Source organism: Sciurus vulgaris (assembly GCF_902686455.1).
Source record: "Sciurus vulgaris genome assembly, chromosome: 3".
NCBI lineage: Eukaryota > Metazoa > Chordata > Mammalia > Rodentia > Sciuridae > Sciurus > Sciurus vulgaris.
In genome coordinates, this window is record NC_136463.1 from 3408504 (window position 1) to 3436165 (window position 27662).

At 56.7% G+C, this 27662-nt stretch overlaps 1 protein-coding gene across 2 annotated transcripts in view; it reads left to right on the forward strand.

Annotated features, from left to right (window-relative positions):
* Positions 1–27662, forward strand: part of CYTH1 (cytohesin 1) — a 74833-nt gene that overhangs the window by 37976 nt on the left and 9195 nt on the right. Inside the window, exons 1-10 of one of the 2 annotated variants that reach the window (XM_079131111.1) lie at positions 2995–3304; positions 11144–11226; positions 12454–12518; positions 16358–16424; positions 16637–16755; positions 17006–17086; positions 17920–18032; positions 19270–19418; positions 19782–19894; positions 24701–24779. In XM_079131111.1, coding sequence (XP_078987237.1) covers positions 16365–16424; positions 16637–16755; positions 17006–17086; positions 17920–18032; positions 19270–19418; positions 19782–19894; positions 24701–24779 — 714 coding nt within the window. In that variant the 5' untranslated portion in view covers positions 2995–3304; positions 11144–11226; positions 12454–12518; positions 16358–16364. Of the gene's footprint in view, positions 1–2994; positions 3305–11143; positions 11227–12453; positions 12519–16357; positions 16425–16636; positions 16756–17005; positions 17087–17919; positions 18033–19269; positions 19419–19781; positions 19895–24700; positions 24780–27662 lie in introns of those variants that run through there. The other variant, XM_079131110.1, reaches the window with a different exon arrangement.

A 27662-nucleotide genomic window follows, 5' to 3' on the forward strand; every position in this document is an offset into this window, starting at 1 on the left:
GTACCTCTCTTAAACACCATGCTGGGCCTGGGACAGCTCTGATAAGGGGCCATTATTTTCCTGGAGGTGAGGGCAGAAGCCACGTCCTCTGGGGACTTCCAGGCCCTCCTTGGGCAAGAACCGTGCCGATTGATACTGCTACCTCACCAGAGAGCCTCAGCCCATCAGAGTGTGAGGAACCAGCAGGATCATGAGAACACTAGGAGGGCGGCGGGGAGCTGAGAGTGGCCCAGAGGCCTCAAGGGCTGGAGCCTGGGCCCCATGGAGCAGGTGCCTCTTGCCCAGGGAGGGCCTGTGCGCAGCATCTGAGCCTGTGAGCTCACCGTGTGGGTGGACCTCAGGTGAGGGCCGGGCCTCGCTCCACGCCTTCTCCTCAGGAGTTGCTGAAGAAATCAAGAGCGCGCACATTCACCCTGCAGGCGCAGGCTCCAGAGCCCTCTGCTGTTCCAGCTGACCTTGAGCCCCAGACAGACCAGGTGAAAGATGGGAGTCAGCAGGCGAGTTTGGAGAGCTGGTGTCAGACGAGGTGGTGGGGACGCCGCCAGCCTGTTCTGGGCAGAAAGCACCCTGCCGCTTCTGAGGTCCAGCTGCAGCAGCACCTGCCAGCCTCCCTGCCGGGTCCCGTTCCCTCTCCAGCCCTGGGAGCCTCCTGCGCGGCTTGCTCTCCAGGAGTCCTGCTGCCTTCCTCAGCCCCAGCTCAGCAGCAAAGTGCGGCAACCCTGCGTCAGGTTCCAGGGTGTCAGCCTGACTCCAACTCGCCTTCCAGCTCTTTCCAGGGGCTCGCGTCTAAGTGTGGTGCCTTAGACTGTTGGGAGCTGCACTCTTCTCTGTCCCCATCCTAGTTGTACCTTGTGGCCACATTGATGGGGCACTCGTTGACAGGGCTCCTGACCCTTCTCAGTGAGCTCCTTGAGGCTGGAGGCCTGTCCTGTCCACTGTGTGTCCTCCTCAGTGACTAACAGGTGGCCTTGTTGATGTGCAGTAAACTTTTAAAAAAATATATTATTCAAGAATAAGGCTGAGAAAGTCGTTTTTAACACTTCACTTTTTTTGTTCTGTGAATGGTCTTTCCTGCTTGCTGTGCTCTCTCTGATTTCCTGGACTTGATCGCAGTCATTAGTTTTGTCTTCCTTAGGCGCAAGGCCCTCAGGCCTTTTGCTCACATCCTGTCCTCCAGTCTGTCTGCTGACTGGGCAGGCCTTGCCACTGGTTGCCTCTGGTCTTGGCTCAGGCTCAGGCCTTTGCCCAGGTGGTGCACTGGAAGCCCCAAGGGTGGGTCCACTCTGCTTGGTGGACACCAGCTCTGGGAAGGCAGAGCTGTGGCAAGCCTGCCCATTGCACTGAGTCTTGTGAAGGAAGCAGGATTCACCTGCTGGAGTCTTCAGTCCCCAGTGTGTGTATTTGTGTAAAAACTAGTGACATTACCTGAAAGGATGCAACATGACCCTTGGGACTGTGTAAAGTGAGACACCTCTAAGAACAGGAGCTTTAGCTCATGTACACGGAGAGCCCCGGGACAGGGGGTGCATGACCAGATGGTGAGTCACATGATGCAGACAGATTCTGAGATGACCTTGTGGACTGAGAAGGCCTCTGAGGGCTGGTCGACCCTCCGCAGCTGAGCCAGGAGTGCTGCTGGGGCAGCTGGGGTGATCCCTGTCGAGGTGGCCCTGGTCGAGCCTCTAAGGAAATCTGGGTCCCCAGCAGAGCAGAGGCTGGACTGCTTCCAGACGCAGGAGGGAGGGAGACGGGAGGCTGCAGGTATCCAGCCTGCAGTTCTGTGGAAAGGCTGAGGCCTCTGGCAGCTTGAGACAGCCATTTCATACATGGCTTCAGAGCGTGTTTTTCCTGGACTCCGTGTGGTTCTTTTAGACCAGTTCCACCATTCTGACACAGGTAAGATGGCTCCTGCTGTGGCTGCCTCTTGCGACATTGCCTGTGTCAGTGGGGACGCACCGCTGGGTTCAGACCCAGGGTCGCTGCATGCCAGGCAGGGGCTCTCCCTGAGCACACCCCAGTGCTGACACTGGCTGGAATGCAGCCCAGAGTATCTGGGTCAGCTCTAGGGACACTGCCATGGTAATGAGAATATCCATCCATATTCCCCAGCTGGCTGATCCCTAGATAGGAGGCCATGGAGGGAGGCAGGAGCTGTCAGGGCTTAGGGTTCCCTTGGTGGTTCTTAGTCAGGGCAGTGTTGCCCCAGGGAACATTTGGCAGTGTCTGGAGATGTTCTTGGTAGTCAGCGTGGTGGGGGAGGTGGCAGGGTGGAAACTCGCTCCCCCCACACATACAGAATGGTCCGAGTGTCCGCAGCACCCAGGACACTGTTGAGGGTCCCTGCACTGGCTCAGTGGTTTTCTGGTTTTCTCTTGTTGCCTGTTGGTACTTGTTTAAGTCGCTGATGTCTCCTCCTCTGGGCTGTCCCTCCCACTCCCAGCCCCGCTCAGCACAGGGCTGGACCTGGGGATCAGAGGCTTGGGACTGGTCCCAAGTCTGCATGTCTGATGAATGCCCTTGGTGACTCACACGCTTCCTGGAGTCCGAGGGCGGCTGCTGGAGACACGTTTGTTGTCACCAGCCATCTCATACTGTCATCTGGGCTCAACTTGCCCAACTCCTCTGACAAGGGCGCATTCCTAGTAAAAGACCAGCTCGAGTGAGGACTCCGCCTCCCCAGCCCCTGGGCAGGGAGGAAGCATCCACATCTTTCTGTCCTGCAGGCCTGGTGAGGGGCTAGGCTGCCCCAGGGGACGGAACCCCTCAGCGCAGACCGGGCCTCCTGCCGGGGAGGGTGTCCTGAGTGAGGGTCAGCATCCTCCCATGCGCAGCCCTCAGGCTTCCCCTCTGCGGGGAAGTGGCGAGCGGTGCTGGCAGCGCCTCCCCTCCCGCAGGAGGCCCGGAAGGGGTGGTGGGCGGGGCCACGCGGTTGCATTCATGGAAATGAGCCTGCCAGGAGGCGCCGGGTGCGCGCCGCGCGCCGAGTGTCAGCAGAGGCTGCAGCCTTCCCGGCCTCCGCAGCCTCCTTGCCACGCTCAGCTTGCTCCCACCTGCCGCTGGGCTGTGGGCTTCCGTCTTCCGGGAGCCTCCTCCCTGCCCTCTGTGCTGGCCCGCACATGCTGTCCTTGCTTTAGCGCTCCCTGCACCCAGGGCTCGGGGAGCTCCGGGGAGCCTGGGCCTGTGGGATCGCTGCACAGAGCCACCATGGCCTCTGACTCCGAGAGCTGCCACCGGCCAAGGCTTTGATGTCGCTGCCCACGGCTTGCCAGAACACTGGGGCTGCAGGAGAGGGGACTCGCTGAGGGTAAGAGGCTGGGAGGATGGTGCCAGGAGCCGGGGCTGCAGCTCCCCATTATGCTTTGCTGCCGCCTCTCCCACCCAGCAACCGGCAGCAGGAGCTGAGGGTGCGGCCGATTCTCTGCATGCCTCCCCCAGGGATTTTCCTTGGCCCCGTTGATAGGTGTCCACACAGCCAGTGTAGTTTCTTTTTGACCTGAGTCTTGGGAACAGGCCAGTAACCAATTCCTGGGATGCAGCTTTGGTGAGGTTAGAAATAGAGTGGCAGAAAGCAGGGGGACAAATTCAAGGCAGTCTCCCCTTCAGAACCTGCCCACCCACAGCTAGGGGCTTGGGCTGACTCGGTGTTGGAGCCTTTCCTGATGCGGGCAGCCCTTCCAGCGGTGCACATGGGAAGGAGTTGAGGTTGGGGATCTGCTTTGATCCCAGGGCCCTTTCCACTGGGAGACAGGGAGAACATTTAAGTGTACAGAAAAATTTAGGGTTGCATTAAGGGCCAGCATACAATTAGACTTTAGGGATGAGGGGAAGTAAGAGAACTGACCTCTTTTACTTTTTAAGATATTTTTTAAATTTTTTTTTTTAGTTGTAGATGGACACAATACCTTTCTTATAATTTTTTTATTTATATGCAGTGCTGAGAATGGGACCCAGTGCCTCATATATGCTAGGCAAGCGCTCTACCACTGAGCTACCACCCCAGCCTCAGAGAACTGACCTCTTAAAACCCCCAAGCCTCTTGGACACAGAAGGGGTGTGGTGGCCCAGCTTACAGTGTGACAGTGACCCAGCCAGCAGGCACAGCTTCAGTGCCTGGTCCCCCAGGGTCAGCACAAAGGGTGGGTCCTGGTGGAGTAGGGCTCCAAGGCTGGTGCAGGAACGCCCCCCACCTGTCCACCTCTGCATTCAGCCCCCCATCTCAGAGGAGCAGCAGTGCATTCCAGAGGTGTCCAGATGGGTCCCATGTTGCCCCGCCAAGGTTTTAGGAAGGAATGAAGTCCTCGCATGATTGCCTGTTAGCTCTCGGCTGTATCGAAAGCAGATGTTAACTTTGTTTTTATTAACCACCTTTTTAGAATAAAATTTTATGACTTGGTTTCTGTTACTACCTTGAAATTTGACTTCATTTCCCTTTGGCTAGCTGGTTAAGCCAACGCACAGGCTCGGTCTCGAGTTGTAGAGTTGTGCAGACAGAACGTGGCGATCCTCTTTCCTGTGGGATTCTATGGTAGAACGCCTTCCTTCCATCAGTCAGTTTGGGGCTCCTTCACACATTTTCCCTGACTGAGAAGGGCTGGCACGGTGAGGAAACTGTGCTGAATGGGGTCACGGAGAAGTCCATGGAGGCCAGAGCCCTTGTGTCATGGGGACTCCTGCCCTTGACCGGGCCCGAGCCCTGAGGCCTGGCTGTCCTCAGAGGCGACATCTCCAAGGCTGCAAACAGGACTGAAGTCTTCTCAAAAGAGCAGAGTGTGGCAGCAGAGCCTTGGCAGCCGACTTCCAGCTGGGCGGGCCCTGGGTGGGCTTGCTGGGGGCACTGAATCAGGGCGGCCTGAAGGGCTGCTGCCAGGCACTGTCTGCTGCCTGTGCTGGGAAGCACTGTGCCTGTCACTTAGCTCTTCCCAGGAACATGCTTCTAAAGCTTTCAGGCTGCAAGTTAGGAGCGAGCGACTTGTTTTCAAGTGCCCTTCCCGGTCAGCTCATAGTTTCCTGGAAAAGGGAACAATGTGAAGCAAATCGGGAGCTGGAGATCGTCACTGTTACACCGTCGTTTGTTTCTGATTGTGGTGAAGTGCCTGTAACAGGGGACGCACCCTCTTAGCCACTCGGAGCTGAGGGCGCCCACCTCCAGAGCTGCCCTGCTGAGCCAGGCCAGAGCGCTGTGCTGGGCCCTGGCCACCCGACCCAACTCTAAAATGTGCCCACCCAGGGACTTCAGTCAGTGACATGGCAGTACGTGTCCTCCCTGGTGTGTCTGCAGGCACCAGCCATCTGGCAGGAGGTGTGGATCCGCCCTCCTGAGGTGGCTGAGGTGGGGGTGAGTTGGGATGGTCCCCAGGCTCCACGCGAGACGGCTGCCATTGGTTCCCTGTGGACAAGACTCCTGCAAGGGCACCGTGTGACTCGTGTCTTGGAGTCTTAGACTTTGTCACTTTGTCATTCCCCTTTCCATGTCCACTTCCCTGGTCTCTGCTCTGACCAGCTGGCCTGAGGGCCTGTGGGTGGGCATAAGGCAGGAAGCCACAGTTGCCCCCGCTTGGATTCTGCGTCTCTGTGGCCTCTGCCTGCCAGATGCTCTGCCTCCTGCTGTCTTAGGGACCCTGCCTGGGACCGTGACCACAGTTGTGAATCCCCAGGCCGACTTCTCAGCCAGGGCAGCTCTACCAAACTCACCAGCTCTCCACCCGTGGAAACCCCCACCCCAGAGCTGCGCGCGGCCTTCTGCTGTGCCACAGTTGCTGACTTCCCAGAGCTGGTGCTCCCTCTCCCTTGTGCCTCAGCCAGGCCAGTCGCACAGGGTGGGTGAGGTGCGCGAGCCACGGGCCTGTGTCTGTAGGAGTTTCCTGGGGCTGTCTCTCTAAGGAAGGGACAGGTCTGCTGTCCAGCTGAAAGGCAAGAAGAGGAAGGCGACTGGTCTCAGTGTGCCCAAGGAAAGACACTTGGCTTTGGTCAGGCACTTCTTGTGCCCACTGTCATCTCCTGCCTGCCCTGCCCTGGCCCTGCACAGCTGTGCCCATGGTGGAGAGCAGCAGCTCCATCTTACAGGGGATGGAAGCAAGGCCCAGGGGGTGAGGAGTTGCCCAGCAATGGACCTGACCAGAGCCTGAGTTCTCTGGCCGTTTTCACAAGACAAGTCACTGGATTCCCTGGAAGAAAACGTGGCCTAGGCCGTGGGGTGCACGTGCCCCCGCCTCCTCGAGGCCTCATTGGCAGGGTCCCTCAGGCAGGCGGTGGTCAGTGCCCAGTGATGTTAGTGGAGCCCCTGCCTGTGGATTCCTTCACCACTGGGCCCTGGGGTGGAGCCTGGCGGGAGGCCACGCACAGTCATGTGCCTGCACTTGTACAGGCACAGTCTGGCGGAGCCACCACACTGCCCCTCGTTGGGGTCAGTTCTGGGGCAGCTGGGAGCTTAGGCTTTATTTCGCCACTGCTGCTGCTCTTGGAGGCAGGGCTAGTGGGTTGGTGCCCCAGGCCTGTGTGCTCTTGTGTGTTCTGTGTTCAGGAAACTCCAGGCTCGCCAAACCCCCTGGAGGGCTGTGTCAGGAGAGGAGGGCAAGCCCCTGCCTGAGTGGCCACTCTGGCTGGATGACCTTTAGCCTCTCAGCTGGGCCTCAAATCTTTGTTGTACTGGTTTGAATAGGGACCCATCTTACCTGCAGAGAGGCAGAGGCTATACGAAGGAACTGGTTAAGGGCTACAGTGCAAAAAATAAGGCCGGAAGTGTATCTTAAAGCCAGGCTGAGGGACCTGGTGGTAGTTAGGCCTCAGTCCCAGAGCATGCCAGGGTCCACCGTCTGCACAGCAGCTGCAGTGCTTCTGTAGAACAGAACCTGCTGTCACCGGAGCTGTGTCTGTGTGGGACTTCAGGGTGTCTCACGGCCGCTGCCATGGCCACAGAGCAGGGATTGCAGGGTTTTAGACCAGCATCTGCCTTGTGCTGGGTTACTGTCCCCTGGCAGGGAGGGAGGGCACTGTCCCTTTAAGACAGGCCTCCTTTGTATGCTGGCTGGAACCCATTTTGGCTCTGGGACTCTGCCTGCTGCTAGAATCTGCAGAGCCATATTTAAATAAATAAATGAGTGAAAGCTCCCTTGTGTGGCTCTGCTATTCACCAGGCACAATGGCCCCTGTGGTTCCTTCACTTTAATCCCCTCTTGCTCTGGAGCCCTGGAGAGGCAGGTGAGGGACTTGCTGCCCACCCTGACCCAGGTACACACCTGCTGGTTAACCTCTGCAAGGATCCCTGGGCCCTGGGGGCAGGCGCAGGTGGGGTGTGGCCTCTGCTCCCTCTGTGGGCTGCCCCATTGTGCTGGTGGCGGGGGCAGCCCACTGCCCTCCCCAGCGGCCATTCTATTAGAAGGGTTCGGCGGCCTCCCTGGCACAGAAGCGTGGCTGCCGCACGTGGCTATTGGGGGAGGGAAGAGCCATTCGTCTCTGCCATCTGGCCAGGCCCAGCCGCACTCTTGTGCAGTCTGACCCAGTGTCCACAGAGGCTGGGGAGGCGACTGTCCCTGCAGGCTCCCGGCCAGAGCCGGCTAGGTCGCTGCCGCCTGCCAACCTCCCTACCAGGTGCAGCCCCACCACCAATGCCAGCAGCAGTGACCACGACCCCGTGCAGCCGTGGTTTCTGGGTTGTCCCCGTCCTCGCAGCTCCAGGAGCCTGGAGGCTTGGTATGGTGCTGCCTGCATAAGCGCCTGCCCAGGAAGCTCCTCCTGCCGGGGAGGTCCCTGTCTCAGAGCACCGTTCCTCTGGGAGAAGGAACCTGGGTTGGCCTTCTTAGAAGTTCTTAAGTGACTTGTTGGACCAAAAGGGGAGCAGCACTGTGAGTGAAGGCCACCAGGTGAGGCTGGAGGGAGCCGTGAGGCTGGGCCCCGTGGCCAGGCCGGGAGGCCGGCCGGATGGAGGAGCAGCATCTTGCTTACCCAGCTGCTGCTTGGCCCCAGCCTCTTCTCTCTGGCTGCCGGGTCACGGAGGCTGTCTTAGTAACCAGAGACTGAAGTCCGTCTTTACTTTCAGATCCCGCTCGCTGTGCGCGTTTGCTTGGGGAGCTTGCAGACCCCTTCTCTCCTCCCCAGACCCCCCAGGCAGTCCTCTCTGACCTTCTCCTGCCTGATCTTCGGGGGCTGCTGCCAGGTTCCTGTGTCTTCATTGTGTTTTCAAAGTCACAGGCTGTCTCCTGCTTCCTCCTGTGAGGGACAAGGAAACAGCATTTTCTTGCTTCCATTTTTGATAGTTTATCACAAATTTTGGTTCCTTGGTTACCAAACTTCCTCCAGGGAATGCACAGCCTGGATCACCTGGCTGTAAGAGGGGGCGGCCACCTCCTCCTCTCCACCCCCCACACCTGTCCACCTGGTGCTTCTGTGTGTTCTGTGCTGCCAGGGCCACCACTGTGGAGCGTCCTGAGCCCTGGCGGGTGGCGTCCTGCTGCCTGCCTGCCACTCTTCTCTGGCTTCTGTGCTCCTCTTCCCGAGCACTCTATTTGCTGGGAGACCGATGCTGCTGCTCGCGGCTGCCTTCCTACTGGCTCTGTCTCCACTGCTGTTAGTGGTGGCCCCCTCCAAGCAGCCCTCGGGGTCCTGCCCACCTGGCCTTGACTCCTAAGTCAATCCCCGTCCCCTGTCCTCTGTCCCTTGTGCCTCCCCAAGTTGCCTCTTGGGAAGGGGTACAGGAGAGAGAGGCTCCCTGCTCTGAGGTGTCTGAGAGTCTGAGAGAGGCTGGTTTGTCTCCTCCTCACAGGAATTCTGGGTCAGGGAGTTTCTGGGAGAACCCCGAAGGTCCCTCCGGGTCGTGTCAGCCTGGGGGTTGGCCTCATGACCACCTTCTCCTCGGCTCAGCTCAGAACCTCCTCTTACTCCTTGAACTGCTGAGTTTTGTTGTGCGTCTTTGTTTCTCTGTGGGATTGACATTTTTTCACTCCATTTGTGAGTTGGTTTGTTTCTTGTATTTTCTTTTTGCTCTGTGTCCCGCAGGAATGTCTCAGTTTTACCTTTCAGTCCTTGAGCCCCCTGTTGATTTGGGGGGAGGCCTGAGGGGCAGCAGTGTGTTTATCGGAGCGTGTTTTCCCTGCCTTGCCCCCTTTCATTGGTTTCCTGTTCTCCTAAGGTCTCTGCTGCTCCCAGGGTCTGCTTGCAGCAGGCAGGTTTCTGTTCCCCGCCTGGCCTATTCCTGCTCACCTGTGCCCTAGTGGCCTCTGACGGTGCCCTCTGGGGCGGGCGAGAACCTCCAGCAGCAGGGTCGGTCGCCACTCCTGGGTTGCAGCTCCTGCGGGGGGCGTGCTCTGGAGGGTGAAGGGGCGCTCCGGTGTTGGGGTATGTGAGGCCCAGGCCCGCACCCTGGAGGAAGGCTTGGGCCCCTTCCTGTGCGCTCTGGGCTCTGGAAATGTGTCGCCCTCTCTCCTGCGCCGTGAGGCAGCAGAGCTAGCAGAGTTCTGTTTCCTTCCTTCACTGTGTTTGCAGTAGGACGTCGGAAGGTAGGGGCAAGAAGCACGTTCCGCCGTGTAGTGGGCGCTGGCCTGGGGCTGCCAGGAGAGCTGTCTCGTGGCGTGCTCACCCAGGATGTCTGCAGCCTGAAGTCCAAGGAAGAGGCCACCGGAGGGCCAGTCTGGGGCCAGCAGCTGCTGCTCAGGGGCACGGTTGGATGTAGGAATTTTTCTTTCATGATGTTTTTCATCTGCCTCATTTAAAAATCCTTGAATTTGCTCTTGGCTGTGCTTGGATGAAGATGATCTGATTAAGCCAACGCTGTTGCTTCAAAATCAAGCCTCAGTTTTCAGTCCCCCCATGGAATCGCGGTTAAGAAAAATGAGGAAGTTATGTTAGAATGAGCGTCTGTCTTCTAGAGCGTTGGGAAGTCTGTTTCTTGCAGGACCTTCTGGTCCTGTGGACAGAGTGCTTCCGATCACAGCCACTTCCCCTGTCCACGTTGCAGTGCCCCTTGGTCCCACCTGCCACCCAGAGTGTTTGATGGAAAATTCCTGAATCAGTTTGTAAGTTTTAAATTGTACACTGTCCTGAGTAGCAAGACGGATCTTGAGCTTTTCTGCTCTCTCTTCCATCAGTGAGTGTCCCGTCTGCGAAATTGCAAGGAAGGAAAAAGAAGCTTGTGCCCGTTTTGCTGCCGCACCTTACGCTGCAAAAGGTGCAGGACAGGGCTGGGCTGGGCACTTGCCCAGCACATGTGAGACACTGGGTTCGATTCTCAGCACCACTGTAAATAAATAAAATAAAGGTGCCAACCAAAAAAAAAATTTAAAAAAAAAAAAAAAGATGAACTCGGTAGGGCGGGCTTGAGTGTGTGTGTGTGTGTGTGTGTGTGTGTGTGTGTGTGTGTGTGTGTGGCTCAGCACCTGCGGGGGTCTTGGAGCATGTGAGTGCACTGTTTTACTTTGTCCCCAAGCAGCCCTGTTCTCTTGGTCATGACCAAGTGTGACCCAGAGTGGCCTGATGTGGCCTGTGGTCGTGGGAGTGGTGTCTGCACTGACCTGCCTGGTTCAGGTGCTTGCTCTTCCTGTGGAGCTACTGGGCTCTCCCAGCACACCAGAAGGGTTGTCCTACTATGTGCGTAGAGGAGATTTGGTCCTTGCTGGATACCAGGGATGTTCCACGGTGAGAACTGTGGTCTGGGAATTGAGAGACCTTGTTCTGATGCTGCAAGCTTATTCGGACATTATTCAAACCTTGCAGGAGGGTGCAAAGCAGAAAGGATGGCCATACCTGGGTCTCAGAGTAGAGCCCTGCTCAGTGTGGTAGGGCCATGCCCCTCTCCATGCCACAGCTGTCTCTACTAGGTGACACAGCACCAGCCTTGGGCACGAGGAACTGAGGTCTGGAGGTGGCCTGCAGCCTCCAGCTGGAGCAGGCGGCCAGGCAGCCAGCCCGATGTACCCTCAGCCCCTTCTTCCTGGTCCTGCCTCCAGGTGTCCTTTCCTGGCTCCTCTCTGTGACTGAGGCCCTTCCTTTCTTAGACACACCTGCTGAGGATGGAGCCTGAACGACTCCCGGCAGTCAGTTGTTTCTGAAACCAGCTTCTGGTGTCCTTCCTGGTCTTTCGTTTGGTCGATGGATTCCTTGTGTTTTTGGTGAGATGAAAACTCGCTCAGTAACATTTCCCTCCTCTTTGCAGTTCCCAGTGACCTGACTGCAGAGGAGCGTCAAGAACTGGAGAACATTCGGCGGAGGAAGCAGGAGCTGCTGGCCGACATTCAGGTAGGAGGGCTGCCAGGAGGCTGACCTATCTGGGCACATGGTGACATGCTCCATTTGTGCACAAGCGTGTCCTTCCCAGAGTGTCTCCTTGAGACCATCTTGACCTGCCCTCGTTCCAGCTCTGAACAGAGCGCAGGGCTGGTGACCCCTGCTCTGTGGGTGAGCAGGCTCTTGGCCAGCGTGGAACTGTGTAAAGGTCTGCTCACTACCTGCTGTCAGAGCTGGAGTGGCCCATGGGCAGTTCCTCTGTGCTGTCACCTGGTGGGAGCCCGACAGGCCTTGGGCTTGCTGGCTCCACATGCAGGGCCCATCTCTGCCACACACTAGCCACTCGGGTGACTCAAGCTCACTTTTGGTTCTTTGAACTTCAGTGTCTTCCATAGGCTCACCAGCTTTGGAAGGACTGAGGGAGCTGATGTTTATGAAGAACTTAGTGTGATTTCTGGTCCCTAGAGATATTTACTTAGGAACAATAATTTTAGTGTTTTTTTCCAGTTTCCTTTCAAAATTGCCCAAGTTTTGTAGGAAAGAAGGCCTAGCAGCTGAGAGCCGAATGATCTGCTGTGAGGCAGCAAGGGTTCCCCTTCTGACTTGCTCTACGTCTTGAGGGGTGGAGAGAGGACAGGCCTGAAGCCCCGGTGTCCTGTGAGAGCAGACGCTGCCTTGCTCTGTTGGCCTGGGTGCTTCCACAGCTGGCCAGGTTCTTGGAGTGCTCTTTCCCTGGTAAAGGCGGGAAGCTGGAGCGCTGCTCCCAGGCCCTCCATCCTGTGAGAGGCTGCTGAAGGGGAAGGTGGCAGGCAGGGAGTGGATTTGATCAAGGTGGTAGACCCGCAGTAGATGTGGTCAGATGTCTCCTTTGCCAGCTGTGGGCTAGGCCAGATGCCACCAGGTCTGTGGGTATGAGAGTGCACCTGTGACCTCTGTCACCCTGTTGGATAAGCTGCAGATCTGTCCTAAGAGCCCACCCCGAGGCAGCCTTGTCCGTGAGGCGGTTGCTCGCCTGGTCGCCTGAGCCAGGTGTGAGGTGGGAATGGAGCCTCCCTGCAGTGCCTGCCGGGGCGGGGGGGGTGGCGGGGCTGTGGGAGAGCTGGCTCCCCCCTTGCTCTTGGGACTGCTTCATCCTGCCCTTCTGCGTGGTCTCTGCCAGAGGCAGCAGTCAGCAAGGGTTCGGAAGTGACGCTTGGGTCTGTGGCGTCCCTCTGGTAACTCTGGGCCTTGTGTCTGCAGAGGCTGAAGGAGGAGATAGCGGAAGTCGCTAATGAGATTGAAAGCCTGGGGTCCACAGAGGAGAGGTGAGTCTGCGCTGCTCCCGCACCTCCCCGCCGCACTCTAGACCCGCACCCTGCCGCCAGTCCTCACCAGGAGCACCCGCAGGCCCCAGGAAGCTTGAACTGCACTTAGGTTTCTGTGCCAGTTGCTGTTTCTTCCCCCGTCTCTGGTCCGCTGTGTGCATGTCTAGGTTCCTGCTCTTTCTTTGTGTAAAGGAAGCTTAACGAGGGCCACCACGAGTTCCAAGGGGCTGGTGTGCCCTGTGCCTGTGTGCAGTTGTAAGCCCGTGTGCAGCTCCTTGAGCCAAGGGGAGTGCATAGATGTCAGTTACGGTATGACTGACAGGAGCTTGTGCTCGTCTTTCTTCAAATGACATGAAATGTTGGTGGCTTCGAGAGTGTAGTTTTGAATGGCTTCCAGACCGTTTCCAACTACTAGTGCAGTCCACGGGCTGCTTCTACTTCCCTCCTGCCTGGGCTGTTCTAAGCCGGAGTCTGCCTGTCTGGCTTCCTGCGACCGCACTCTGCTCCTTAGTCTGGTGTGGGTTGGGCCCTAGGGGAAGCGGCCTGCTCGTCACCTCCAGGCTCTGAATTGTCATTTTGGTATTTTGGATTACAGCTTTCTTACTTTCCACTTGAAAAATTGAAGCTTAAGGGACAGGGATTGTAGGGGAGAAGTGAGAGAGCACCTGCCTGTCACATGTGAGGCACTGGGTTCCATCCTCAGCACCACCTAAAAATAAATAAATAAAATTAAGGTATTGTGTCCATCTATGAATAAAAAAAAGAGGATAAAAAATTGAAGCTTAAGAGAAATGGATAGATTAGAGTTCATCAAAGTTTAAAACTTATGCTCTTGTAAAAGATAACTGCTAAAGTATGAACAGGCCAGTCACGGTGGGGGGATATCTAGAACATTTCCATCTGAACAGATAGACGAGAACACACACAGTTCAGTAGTGAAGACTGCCCCACCACAGGTGGGCAGAGGTGTGACCACTCTCAGGACAAGCTGCCTGTGCAGCGCGTGAAGCTTGGTGCCTTGGGAGAAGGGTGCACTGGAGGCTGCTATGGCGTGCCCCTCACACCCTCTGGGACGGTGAGCTGAAGACTGCTACCTCAGGCTTGGCGAGCACTGGCCAGAAAAGGTGGCCTGCCCACTTGGGAAGCTGTGCACACCCTTGCTGAGGCCCAGCAGCTGACTCCTGGGCACTTGCTTACTCGAGAAATGGACATGTGTCCACCAGAAGCGTCAGGCCGTTGCTAGCAGTCCGCGCTCAGGACGTAAAGGAACCGCCACTGAGCACCACGGTGAGGCTGGTGCCCGCACGCTGCACCGCGTCCTAGAAGGCCCGTGAACAGACTGCTTTGGCTTGCGAGGTTCCAGAGAGACCGAGCTCAGTGTGAGGGTAGAAAGAGCAGCGAGGGAACGTCGGGGGAGCAGGCTTCAGCTGGAGTGGTGGTCTCCAGCTGCACACACTCATCAGAACTGTGCACGCAGGTGTGTGCATTGAGTGTGAAGTGTGCCCGAGTTCACAAGGGAAACCGTAGCTCTTTCCTGATTTTAGAGGTGAGGCGTGAGTCTTGCAGGCAGTTGGTAAGCACAGAAGAGCATGGAGGGAGGGAGCAAACCTCCCCAGGTCACTGGTCCGGGATGCCCTCATCAGTACCTGGCGTGTTGCCTTGTGTCGTGGTGTCTGCACACACGTGTTGAGAACACAGGGCACCATCCGCATGATGCGAGCCTGCAGCTTATTATGGTGCACAGGGAAGGGACTCCAGGACAGGAGTGGCTGAGCGCCTGAGGCAGCAGGCTCCCCAGCCCTGAGGACTCTCACTCTCAGCAGCTGCACTGAAGTGGAGTCAGAAGCCATGATGTGCTTACATATGTTTTTAAATCTGGAACTTAAAATGGTTTTCTGGTGTCGGAAGTCCCCAAAGGGGATCTGTCCTGCAGATCCCTGCGCATCTATGCAAAGAGGATTGGATACTCATGTCATGGTTTTAAGTAAAAGCCTGATGTCAGCTTTTTTGTAGAAGTGCTGAATATTCTTTCATCAAAGAAACGATCTGCCCATGTGCTGTAGGGTTTTAAGCTTTCTGAAGTGCCCACACTGACCGGTTGTCTAAGGCGATACAGGAGCAGCCGGAGTGGTTTTGTTGGGATCCCATTTGGGGGACACTGGTATGGAAATTGAAAAGGCCGCCTAGAGAAGGGGCGGCAGAGGGCCTGAGCTCGAGCTGCTGTCTTGTGCTGGACGGTGAGCGTGAGCTGACAGAACAGAGAGCTGGGAAGCCTTGCATGGCCATGAGTGTCCGGGCAGCCATGGGCAGCGGCCACTACTGCGCAGGCCTGGGAGCGTGACAGGAAGGTCAGTGGCACTTGCCAGGGCCACGGGAAGTCTTCAACAAGGTACCAGGCAGACGCAGGACCCCCAGGGTCACTGTGGTTATGTGCCTGGCTCAGTAGGCCCTTTGAGGCTGCAACATGCTCCTACAGGAAATCACAGAACAGGGCTTTCCTTGTGTGGAAATACAGAACAGAGTAACCTTCCTAGGTTTAGGAAAATGATCAGAGAAGCATTTAGATCCAGTAGGAATTTCTAGACATGAGGTTTCACCTGTCAGTTCCAGCTGAAGGCAGTCTGCACATGCCCTCCATAGCTGTGCCTCTGGGGACCCTGTCACCTTGGGTCCTGCCCTCCTGGCGTCCTGAGAGTGTTTTGTTCGCCCTTTCAGAACTGGGCATGAGACAGGAACCTCTTCCCCTCCGTGGATTTACCAGGAAACGTGCTCCTGAAAGCAGCAACGTTTTATGACTTTGTTTCTGAGCAGCCTTTGCTCTCTGAAACTGTAAAAGTACTATTGCCATTGATGGCAGAACATCCCAATTGGATGTGTACCAGGACTTCTATTGGAAGTCTTAAATTTCAGATTCCTAGGCTCCACCCTGGAACTTCTGAGTGACTCAGAGGCGCAGGGTGGCTTCTCAGACACGCTGTGTCAGAGTCTGGAGAAGCCATGTATGAGGACAAGTTCTGCACAGTGGTGTGCCCAGCGCCTCGTTGGGGCCAGGGCCAGGCTGCTGGCGTGTTGTGTGTGTGTGGCGTGCTATGCAAAGTTGTCTGTGAATCTACATTTTTCACTCTGATGCAAAGAAAACTGCTCATTCGAGCCGCCTCTTAAAAAGTTAAATATACATGTGCCTTATGACCCAGCAGAGTCCAACCTGGGTATCTGCTCAAGGAAAACAAGAATTCCCGTGCACACAAAGAGGTGTACGGCCAGTGCTCACGGCACCTTGGGCTGATGGCCCGGCACCCAGTGCCCAGTGCCCCACCGCCTGGAGGAGCAGATGCCCTGTGTCTGTGTGTGGGGTGGAAGGGGCATGGTGCTGGTGCACACCAGGCTGGGTGAGCTGAACGTGCTGTGCCCAGCGGGACCAGCCATGGTCCAGATCACGCTCCACACTGTTGGCGAGATGTCCAGAATGGGCACAGTGGAGACAGCAGAGGACCTGTTGTCTCCCAGGGTGGAGGTGGGAGTGCAGGGAATGGGAATGAGCCTGAGGACCCCCTTGGGCTGGTGAAAGCAGTAACGCTGGGCTATGGTGATGGGCACAGCACTGGGAAGCCACCGCTGACCCTCAGGCAGACTTAAAGCACACGTGTCCCATGAGAGGCGAGTCGCGCCTTGACAGAGGCTTCTAAAAATCACATCAAAACAGAGCCCCAGGTCCAGGCGGAAGAAAACCGCGCGGAGCCCCGTTCTCAGGCCCACCCAGCAGCACCTGCACGTGGGGACTGGAGGCTCCCAGGCCTCCCACTTCCAGAGCACTGATGGCCGTGGTGGTTGTCTTTCAGGAAAAACATGCAGAGGAACAAACAGGTAGCCATGGGCAGGAAGAAATTTAACATGGACCCTAAAAAGGTAGGTGTAAAGGAAGCGCAGAAGCCTCTGCTGCGGCGGAGCTCTGGTGCTCAGGTGGAGCCCACGGGGAGCCTTTGCTGGAGCCAGCATTCTGTGGTGAGCCCTGTTGTCCTGAGTCTGAGGCCTTGGCTCCTGACCTTGACCCCCGACCCCGTGCCTCAGATGCCACCTCTGCTTGGGCTCTACCTCACAGCTCTGTGGCCTCCCTCCAGGGGATCCAGTTCTTGATAGAGAACGACCTTCTGAAGAACACCTGTGAGGACATCGCCCAGTTCCTCTACAAGGGGGAGGGGCTCAACAAGACGGCCATCGGTGACTACCTGGGGGAGAGGTATGCTGGGGAGGCCATGCAGGCAAGGAGCACAGGCCTTCTGGGGAGCAGCGGCTGGTCTGCCAAGGGGGTGTGGGGACACCACATTTGTTTAGCCAGTAAGCAGAGCGACCCAGGCGTCTTCCTGGCTGTATGGCTGGCCTTGCTGAAAGCCAGGTGGCCCTGGACTTGGTGCGGGGGACACTACCTGGCGGGGTCAGCGTGGGTGCTGACTTGTGCTTCCTCCCATCTCTTGATCTGCTCCCGACAGAGATGAGTTCAACATCCAGGTGCTGCACGCCTTTGTGGAGCTGCATGAGTTCACCGACCTGAACCTCGTCCAGGCCTTGCGGTGTGTATGCTGGAGTCAGCCAGACCTGGGTCCTCCCTGGGCCACGTGGGAACTGTGCTGAGTGGCTTGAGTGGTGGTGCACCCCAGGGCAGGTGACGTGGGACTCCCTCATGTGGCGACCTTGGGATTGGGGAAGCTGATGAAGCCTTATGTAGATTTTGAAATCTTTTCTACTCTTTGATTTAGAAAACCCTTTAATTTCTTGCCCAGATAGATAGTATATTTCATTTTATTTTAGAAGGAAAAAATAAACCTTATGATTTTACTAAATTTATTATTCTGGGACTTCAGAAATTGTCCTTTGGTATTTTCATTGCTAAAGGCAGAACTAATAACATCATCTTTTGTGACGTTACTTAAATAGATGAAGAGAGTACAGAATCAAACCTGTCCTGGCTGGGGTGCTGCTCAGTGGTGGAGCCCTTGCCCAGCATGCCTGAGGTCCTGGGTTCCATCTCCAGCACCACAGAAAAGGAGAAGAAAAACCTATGGGCCACAGCTTCTCTCTGACCTCCAGGGGTCAACTGGATATGCTGACCTGCTACCCTGCCCTGGAGTCTGTTAAGATGAGCATTCTCTGCTTTTCAGTGTTGTGTATTTTAAGGAGGAGAGTGGTTCTTTTGAACAGGAAAACTGAGTGTCTCCTCTTCTCCTGGGCACTGTGCCTTTGGTGGGAGAGGCAGTGGAGTGGGCTGTAAGGCTCCCTGCTGCTCAGTCACTGTGGTGGACATGGACACCTCGCCCAGCTTCCTTTACGCTTGGAAATCAAAAGCCGCTCAGCAATTCACAAAGAAACTCTCGCAAATCCTGGACACCCTCTCTCTGCCATGCAGGCAGTTCCTGTGGAGCTTCCGGCTCCCTGGAGAGGCCCAGAAGATCGACCGGATGATGGAGGCCTTTGCCCAGCGGTACTGTCAGTGTAATACCGGAGTGTTCCAGTCCACAGGTGAGCGAGGCCAGCCCCTCTCTGTGTGTCAGCCTTTGCCACCAGGTTCTTGATACTGGATGACTTCTAAAAGGACTGAGATTCATGAAGAGGAACATTTTTTTAGTGGTATTTATAATAGAAAATGCTTGGAAATGATCCAAAAGTCCAATGTTAAGGCACTAGGAATATAAATTATGGTACCTTTGAACTACGACATATATATCTATTCAAAATCAGGTTCACAGCCAGGCATGTTGGCCACACCTGTAATCCCAACAACTCAGAGGATCACAAGTTCAAGGCCAGCCTCAGCAACTTAGCAAGACTCGGTCTCAAAATAAAAATAAAAAGGGCTGGGGCTGTAGCTTAGTGGTAAAGAACCCCTGGGTTCAATCCCCAGTACCAAAGGGAAAAAACTCAAATATTTAAAAACTGGACATGGAGCCTGGTGTGGTGGCCTATGCCTATAATCCTAGTGACTTGGGAGGCTGAGGCAGGAGGATTAGGAGTTCAAAGCCAACCTCAGCAGAAGCGAGGCATTAAGCAACTCAGTGAGACCGTGTCTCTAAATAATATACAAAAATGGACCGGGATGTGGCTCGGTGGTCGAGGGCTCCTGAGTTCAATATCTGGTACCTCCACACACACAAAAAGACTGGCATGGTAGCATGTGCCTGTCGTCTAGCTACTAAGGAGGCGTAGGCAGAGGCAGGAACAGCACTTGAGCCCAGAAGTTTGAGGCTGGCCTAGGTAATACATTGAGACCCCCCCGCCCCCATTTTAAAAAAAATCATGTTTTTATGAAGAACTTTGTTGATAATGGAAAATGATAAGATTAGCAAAAAAGCACTGTAACGGTATGTGTTGTGTGTGGGGTGGGTGTGTACACACATCAGTTTGATTCAGATTTTGTTGCAGTTTGTGTCCCTAAGATGCATTGTGATGTCACACACAGACATATTCATGTAGAGGAAGTAAAGCAGAATCGGTCATCACTAAATAACGGGACCGTAGGTCTTCTGCTTCCTGTTTCACACGTGGCGTTGTTCTTCCTACTGTGTACACGTCCTCCTTTCGATCCAGAAAAACATTTCAGTCTCAAAGACTGAATGTGCCTGAGTCTTGCCCCTGTAGGCGGCAGTGCCGCGAGGGCCCCTGGTGGCTGCCCCGCTCCTGGGAGCTTGGTCTCCTGCAGAGCCGTGGGTACTGCATCCTCCGGGGCTGTTTCTGACCAGGCTCTGCCTTCTCTCCCTAGACACCTGCTACGTCCTGTCCTTTGCCATCATCATGCTGAACACCAGCCTGCACAACCCCAACGTCAAGGACAAACCCACCGTGGAGCGGTTCATCGCCATGAATCGAGGCATCAACGACGGGGGAGACCTGCCCGAGGAGCTGCTCCGGGTGAGCCGGCGAGGGTGGCTGCCATCCACTCCGGCGGGCGGGCAGAGTCGCCCAGTGTGGAGTGCCCGCTCCGTTCATTCCCTTGCAAGCTGCGGCGACGCCAGTCAGGGGTCAGGAGGGAAGTGGTCTGCCAGCTGGACCTCGGGCCCAGCAGAGGCAGTGCTCCTTCCTCCTGCGCATCCACTGGACATCCTGCTTGTTTGTCACTGGGAGCTGCGGCCAGCAGCAGTCGCCATCTTCCTCCTCTAGTCTCAGCCCCACAGGGCACCTGTTCCCTGCAGGCACAGAGCGAATGCCTGTGGAGTGAATGGGGGAAGAGATCCTTCTAGAACCAGAGGCATGCAGTGTCATCTTTTCTCCCAGAATCTGTATGAGAGCATAAAGAATGAGCCCTTTAAGATCCCAGAGGACGACGGGAACGACCTCACTCACACATTCTTCAATCCAGACCGAGAAGGCTGGCTGCTGAAGCTCGGTGAGTGCTGCCCTGGCCAGGGGCTCCTGGGGCAGGAACTCAGGACAGGCTGTGAGCACACGCATGCCCCAGGAGGCGGGGTGGGCGCGGCACCCTGCAGAGTCCGCGTGGTCTGCTCCAGCAAGACCACCTCCAGAAAGGAAGCAGCTGGCACGGCCCGTGCCCCGGGGACATAGCCACCTGAGGGCCGATTGCCCCCAAGGGCATTGCCCACACCTGTCCAGGCCCCATGTGTCTGTTCTTAATTGGTGGCCAGGTTCTCTGAAGCAGTGGCCAAGGGCCTGGATTCGCTCCCCAACCCCTTAGCCTTGGGAGGGTGACCAGCCATGTCCATCTTTCTACTTCGCATCCCAGATTGTGCCTGGCACTCCCACCCCCGCCAGCACATCGTCACTTCTGCTGCATCTGGCTGCCACAGGCAGTGTGCATGGCAACCTCGAGCCTGGCCCAGCTCAGCCCCAGCTCTCCTACCTGTCCTCGCGCAGTGGTCCCCAGTCAGCCACACTGACTGTTCGTTCAGAACAGCTGGAGTGTCTTCCTCTTCCCTCACCACCAGTGGGCTTGCAGAGACCTTGGCCATGACTTGCCAGGAGCGGGACAGCGGACCACATGGGGAGGAAGTGCTAGGGCCTCATATGTGTTCGTGTCCACACGTGATCATCCTATTGGTTGTTTTGGCACAGAGCGATCTCGACATGATCGTGTCCATGTTTTTGGCCTCTGGAGAGCATCTTTGTGCTCCCGCCTGCCTGGCATTGCTGACTTGGCTCCCGCGTGAGCAGTGGGGGCACCTTAGGGCCTGCTCCCCCATCCCAGTTACCGCCTGCAAGCTGCGTTCCCCCCATGCCATGGCCCGCACACTGGGAAGGCGGGAGGAGGCTCCTATTGCTGACCAGTCCAGATGGCAGCAGGATTTACATTTCCTCCGGGGAGCCCGAGTCCTTGAGTCTTTGAAGTCAAGGCTCTAAATCACTAACCCACAGGCAACATCCAGACTGCCAACAGATGGAATTAGAAGAGGTAAAAGGAAACATACTGGAAACTTTAGAAGTGCCCAGGTTTGGGTTCACTTCCCCTCCAGTGAAATTCACTTAATTGCTAATGCTAAGTGTTAGCTTTGACAGCTTAGGTACTAAAATTAGAACAGAGATTGTCCTGATTCTTGTAGCAGGATGACATACAGTATAATTCATGAGGCATCCCATATGTTTACAAAGAAAAAAATATGAGCTGGGCCCAGTGGTCCGCACCTTTAGTCCCAGCCCCTAGGAGACTGGGGCAGGAGGCTCCCTTGAGCCAGGAGTTGGAGGCCAGCCTGGGTAATACAGCAAGGTCCTGTCTCAAAAACAAACACTGAAGCACTGTAACTGAACGTGAGCTCAGGTGTGGTCCCGCGTCATGCTCCCAACGCTCCGGACGTGGTTGCATCCTACCCACCTGGGCCCTCCTTGGTGCTAATGTGCAGCCGGCGGGACGGGCAGCCCCTGTGGCCGTGTGCGTGTCCATGTGTACGTATGGCCATAGACTTGTCTATTCTTGTGCGTACACATATGTACGTGTGTATCCGTGGGTACACACATGTGCATTCTCGCACACACTTTAAAAGAAACAGCCATCTGAAGAAACGACCCTGAGGTCGTTTTCCCTGTTTGCTCTGGGTTCCGGGCAGACTAGTAACCATTGGCCTTAAAATATGGATTGTGGCATTGCTGGGGCCCGGGTCTTCAGTAGTGCCTTAGCTCTTCCTCTGCCGGTGGGACGTGGCCTGCAAGAGGGCCCGTTGGGCAGCTCCCTCCCGGACAGATGCGGTGTGACTGATGCTGTGCTCTGAGGTTGAGGGATCCGTTTGATTTCTTTGTTTTAATTTTCTTTTCTCCCTCATTTGTATGTTCCCATGGTTTTGGCTCTCCTTTTCCCCGCCCCAACTGCAGGAGGTATGTAACCCTAACCCGCTCGCACGCTCTGCCCAGGCCACTGTCATTGCTGCAGCGTTTCCTTATTTTGTTATTTTTGGTTATTTTGTTTTTAATCGCTGGTGGTAGTGTTAATGCTGCTTCTAACTTATCGCACAGTCCCTAGGGAACGGGGCAGGCCTGGGGCTGGGGTCGCTTTCTGTGTCCCTGGACAGCTCGGTGCCAAGGTGCAGGACGGGTTCCAGAGCACAGCGGTGCGAGAGGATGTGCTCAGAGAGGGTCATGAGGACAGAAGATGCTCACTGCATTTTCCTGAAGTGATTGGCAGGCATGTGCTGCATTGAATTCAAATTGATGCTGGGCATGGTGGCCACCCCTGTCATCCCAGCCACTTGGGAGGCTGAGGCAGGAGGATTGCAAGTTCAAAGCCAGCCTCAGCAACTTAGGAAGGTCCTAAGCAACTTAGTGAGACCCTGTCTAAATAAACAATAAAAAGGGCTAGGGATGTGGCTCAGTGGCTAAGTGCCCCTGGGTTCAATCCCTGGTACAGAAAACAAAATAAAGAATTTAAACTGAGATCCATGAATCAACCTGAGGGAAAGCCGTTTCAGAAGTGAGGAAGACGAGAATGGACTCTTAACTTCCCAAAGCCATGTGCTTCTGACTCTGGGATCGAGAAGCAGATCGGGAGAAGACTCAATTAGATGACACTGGGGACATTTGCCTTGTGATGAGAAAAGGAGGCAGTGTTTCCCAGGCCCCAAATGTTGCCAGGTGGAGCTTACGCCCCGAGCAAGAGCCTGGAGCCAGGACCGGCCTGCAGCACGGCTCCTGTGCCTTCTTTTTATTGTCACCCTCCTGTTTTCGCCAGGTCATCCTTAGAGTCCCACATTGGCCTCCGAGTTATGTCGAGGCATCAGCTCCATTTGCTGATTTGGGCAAACACTGGCGAGGCCAGGGACCCTTCTGCCCTCAGTGTTGGGAAGGCCGCATCTGTCCCTCAGAGGGAAGGCGTCCCTGGGGGGCGCGAGGGACTTTCAGGGGGGGTCCCGTGAGTTCCACAGGGACTGTCCTGGCGCACATTGATCTGTCTGCTTGTCCCATGTCTGTTTTTCTGTCCTCATGGACACATTCCCCCTGAGTCTGCAGCGATGCTGCTGGTGAGGACTCTGAATGACCAGTTGTCCAGGGAGGCCACCAGCCTTCCACATCAGCAGAGGACTTCCAACTTTGCTTTTTCTCCTTGATTTTCTTCCATCCTGTTTCTTTTGGTATTTGACGCACGTTTTCCATGGTTTGCTAAGTCCCAATGTCACCCGGGGTGGTGTCCTGTGACAAAGTGCACGGGCAGTGGCCTGGGTTGGTGGTTCCTTTATGCTGAGCCCTGTGTGGGGCATGGTCGCTTGAGTGGCTAGAGCCCCAGCCCTGAGTCTGCAGTGTGACAAAGCAAAGGTCGCAGGTCCGGCTCTCCCTGTCGGCTCCCCCAGCCTTCTGGTTGTCATGCCTCACCACCTCGGGGTGTTACGTGCAGCTTACCCATCGCCACCAGGGATGGCCTCTGTGGCCAGGAACCTTCAGACGCCAGGCACCTCGTGCCTGTGGCCTGCTCCCTCTGGGACCCGAGGCTGTGCCATGTGGTCTGGCTATTAACAGTCAGTCCCTGCTCCCTGGAGCTCAGGCACCCAAGCAGAGCTGTGGCCGCCTGGAAGTCCACATCCTGTGCTCTCTGCAGCGTGGTGTCTTCCTCTGGGCTTCTGCGGGCGGGGCTGAAGACAGGTGCTGGCAGTTGGAAGTAGTCCCTGTGAAACTGCCTGGCTGTTCGGCAGGCCTTTGGTGAGGAGGGAGGAGAGCCCACACCGGGGTCCTGTGGACTGCGCTCCCGGAGCTCTGGGGACCGACCCTCCCTGTGGGACAGGACTTAGCAAGAGGGCGGAGCTGAGAAGCGCAGGCACCAGGCGGACCTTCACCTGGCAGGCCTCAGGTGCTCTCCCTCCACCCGGGGCTTGACCGAGGTGCGTGCAGGACCCGTGGTCTGCTGGGAGAGGGCCCCGTCTAGGCAGGCAGCTGAGCTCGGCCTTGTTTGGGTCCGCCTCAGCACGACTCCAGGACCCACGTCTCGTTTACTGGGAAGCAGTGAGCGCGCGGAGGGGCGCCTGCTCCCAGCCACCACTGCGAGCCTTGCGTGGCCCGGCCCAGCCCTCCCATAGCAGTTTTTGTGTCTGGCACAGTCTGGAATTACAAAGGCTCTCAAGCCGGCCTCTCCGCAGGAGTGAGTTCTTTCTGGGTGAAGGAATCTGCTTTGATGCTCACCCAGGACTCTGGAGAGATTTTATGTTCAGGACACCAGCCCAGAGGACGTAAAGCTGGTACAAGGTGGGGTAGAGGGTAAAGCACAGGAATTTGGGAAGTGGGTTTGACTGGCAGGATTGCCATGCCTTCCTCCCCACCTCCTCCCTCCCGTCGTTCCACAGAGCCTTCTTGGGTGCAGGCTGGTTGTCAGTAGCGGCTAGCTGCACAGGGCGCGGACCCTCCCTCCTCCTCTCTGCTTTGCCCGTGTCCACCAGGCAGGCTTTGGCTGGCTTCTCTCGTCTGAGGCGCATTTGTGTTACGTGTCATTGTCGCCCCTGGGGTTCCTCCCAGCCCACGCGCTCATCTTGCTGTCTGACTCCATCTCAGGGTTATTGGACACGCTTGCTCTGCTCGTACCCATAGACTTTCACTCCGTGAAAGATGCTTCTGTCCTGGCTGTGTCTTGTCACCAGTGTCAGTTTTGCCATGGTCTGAATGTTCCCCAAACCCTGCCCTGCCCCTCCTCTGCCCTGCCCGAGGAGAGGACCCTGTGTGTGGAGCCCGTCTGCGGGGTCTCTCGTCCAAGCTCGCTCTCTTTGCTCTCCAGGTGGCAGGGTAAAGACCTGGAAGAGACGCTGGTTCATCCTGACTGACAACTGCCTTTACTACTTTGAATACACCACGGTGAGCACCTGCTGGCTGGCCTCGGGCCCCCAGCCAAACGCGGTTGGAGGGACCTGGGAGATGGTGGGATTCGTCCTTCTACAACTCCTCTGGGGCTGGGGAGACGTGGAGGCCATGTGAGAACTAACAGGATCCCCAGATGGGAGCCCTAGCAGGGATGTGCAGCGCCTTGCCCAGGAGTGCCAGCACCTGGCTCCAGGTGGGACGGGGGAGAGAGCATTGTGCACGGTGTGGGGTGGGTTTGGAGCTGGCTAGAAAGGGCGAATTTGCATCACTTGCCAAGGAAGAGTTTGTGACTCTACCAAGAGGGACGTGAGGAAAGAGGAAGCCACCGGGATTGGGAGATTCGGGTTTTCTGGGGTAGCAGAAACTCTGAAGGACTTGATTCAGAAGAAACAGCCCAGGGCGTAAAGCACCGTGGAGGCAAAGCGTGAGGTGCAACAGGGAAAGCTGGCTTGAGGTTATCTGGAGTTCTAGGAGGCCGACGGTCCTTCACCTCAGGGAAGTGCTGTGTCTGTTCAGTGGAGGAGGCTTAGCAGCGCCGCTCGGCCATGGCCCTTCTGTGGCAGTAGCCTGTGAGGATGAGGCGGCAAAGGACAGTGTCCAGAGAGCCCAGCCTGTGACAGTGCTCTGACAGGGCCCTGGCGCTCACCCGCCTCTGCTGCCTGCCCGGCCATGGGGGCATAGCCCCGGGTGCCCCGCAGGGCCGGACGGGGTCCTGTGGCTGAGCTGGGAATGCTGGCTCTGTTCTTCCCCCGGCCGTCACTGCGTAGAAGTCGTTGATCCCATGGAGAAAATCAGCACTTCCCCAGTGTAGGGCCCCATGCTAAGTGGGACAGCAGTGTCCCCATGCCCTGGCAGCTTGCAGATCGTGCCTTGGTACCTGGCTGCCCGCCGTCACTGTGAACTTCATGCAGACATGGCTTCTCATGTGCACTGCAGTGCCGGGTTGACTGGGTGCCGTTCCGATGGGCCCCCTTGACTGGCAGTAAGTGGCTTTCAGGGCAGCTCTGACCGGGAGCCCTGCAGCCAGCTCCGCTCCTTTCCTGTATATCAGAGCCTTTCAAATGTCCAAGCAACGCGCTTCAGTTCCATAAAGTAACAAGAAGTAAGACCCCCGTTTGAGCCCCAGGTACCCTGAACAGACAAGCACAGGAAGCCATCCGTCCACCTGCAGCGCTGTGGTCTGCCTTCTTTGCTGAAGATGCCTGGTCCTGGTGTCTTGGCTGCTCTTCGGTTTCTGTTACCGTCCTCTGCTTAAATGGCACTGCACAGGTGCTGGGCAGGCCCCTGCAGGGCTGTGCAGTTCTGGACTCTGGTGCTGCTCAGTGATGGGGCCCTGGGGTGTCACCGTTTCCCAGTCAGTGCATCTGGGCAGCCAGGAGGCCCTGCCCTGGGCATTCACAACCCCAGAGGAGAACAACACTGGTGGGTGCTTCACGTGAGCTTGCCTGCCACTCATTCTCCTGCGATGCCACAGAAGGTGCTAGAATCCAGAATACCTGGGCCTCTGCCACACGTGCAGGGAGGCCTGAGGGGGAGAGGGTCGAGAGGTCCTGGAGCATCGCAGAGCACCGAGGGCAGCACAGGAGGGTCAGACCTGAAGCTGTGAGCCCGCGCTGTGCACCCGAGGAGGACTTCCAGGAGGGAGCACGCTGGCTGAAGGCGCAGGCACCGCCCCAGAGGGACCGTCCCAGAGGGAGACTGGAGCCCGCCAGAGACCGCGTCTGAGAGAGGATGTGGAGCGGTTAGGGGAAAGCTAGTGATGTGGGGTCAGGGCACGCCCACAGCCCCAGAAGAGCGGCACCTCCCGGGGCCGAGACAGATGTGCCTTGAGATGAGATTCACTTCTGAAAAGAGGAGAACAAAGGAGCGCTAGCAGCCTGCGCCTGCAAAGAGCTCCAGGAAACTCCTAACGGGTGGGCCCCTTCTAGGCCCGCTGGGTGGGTCCTTGGCCCTGGGTGGAAGAGCCGATGGCCTCAGCGGTCTTCCTGCAGAGGTGGCAGCCCTCAGGGCGGCCCTGGAGCCTCTGCGCAGCCACGCTGCCTTCGGCAGAGCTTACCAGTGGCTGTACCAGACGGAATGTGAGACGTACTCCTGACCCTCCTTGAAAGATGCCACTGAACAGTAAAATGACCAGAAGAGGCCGCCGTGGGTAGAAGACCCCTGGAGCCCCAAACATCCCGTCAACATAGGCCTGAGGCCAGGCACGTCGCACCTGGAACTGTTGGCATAGACACGGAGCACTCTGCAGGTGGTGTCCAGCACACCCTGGCCGCACTCCGCAGAGCGAGAGCGTGTGCTGGAACATGGACCCACACTTAAATATAAAACTGGTACTGAGCACCTAACTTGTGAAATCTGGAACCAACGCCAAAATATGCAAAGTGTAGAACTAATGTCAAAATATACTGGAACAGAACTGATACATGTACTCAGAGAACTGACGCTAAGGTATGTGAAACACGGAACCTGTACCGACGTCCACTGAGAGGTAGCTCGGAACCGATTCACTGAAAGCTGTGAGTGGAGGCTGCGGACGGTCTGGATGCTGTCAGCCCGGGCAGCGGAAAGTGACATGAGCAACCAAGTCAGGAGGTGGGAAGGGAGGTGTGGAGAACCTTGAGGGTGCTCCTTATCTTTGAATGAGGAGTCAGGAGGCACCATTAACCCCTTTCCAACTGGTGCCGGGTGCCCGGCACTCAGGACAGCTGACTAGGGGCAGGAGAAAGCCCTGCCACGAGAAGTGGAAGTGTGAGCGGGGATGCCCTGCTGCCAGCACGCAGACGGCCCCCGCCGCGCACGCACGGTCCCGGGGCCAGGCGGCAAGTGCTGTGCCTTGGGCTGCTGTGGGGAGCTTCTCCTGGGGCTCCGAGAGTCGTA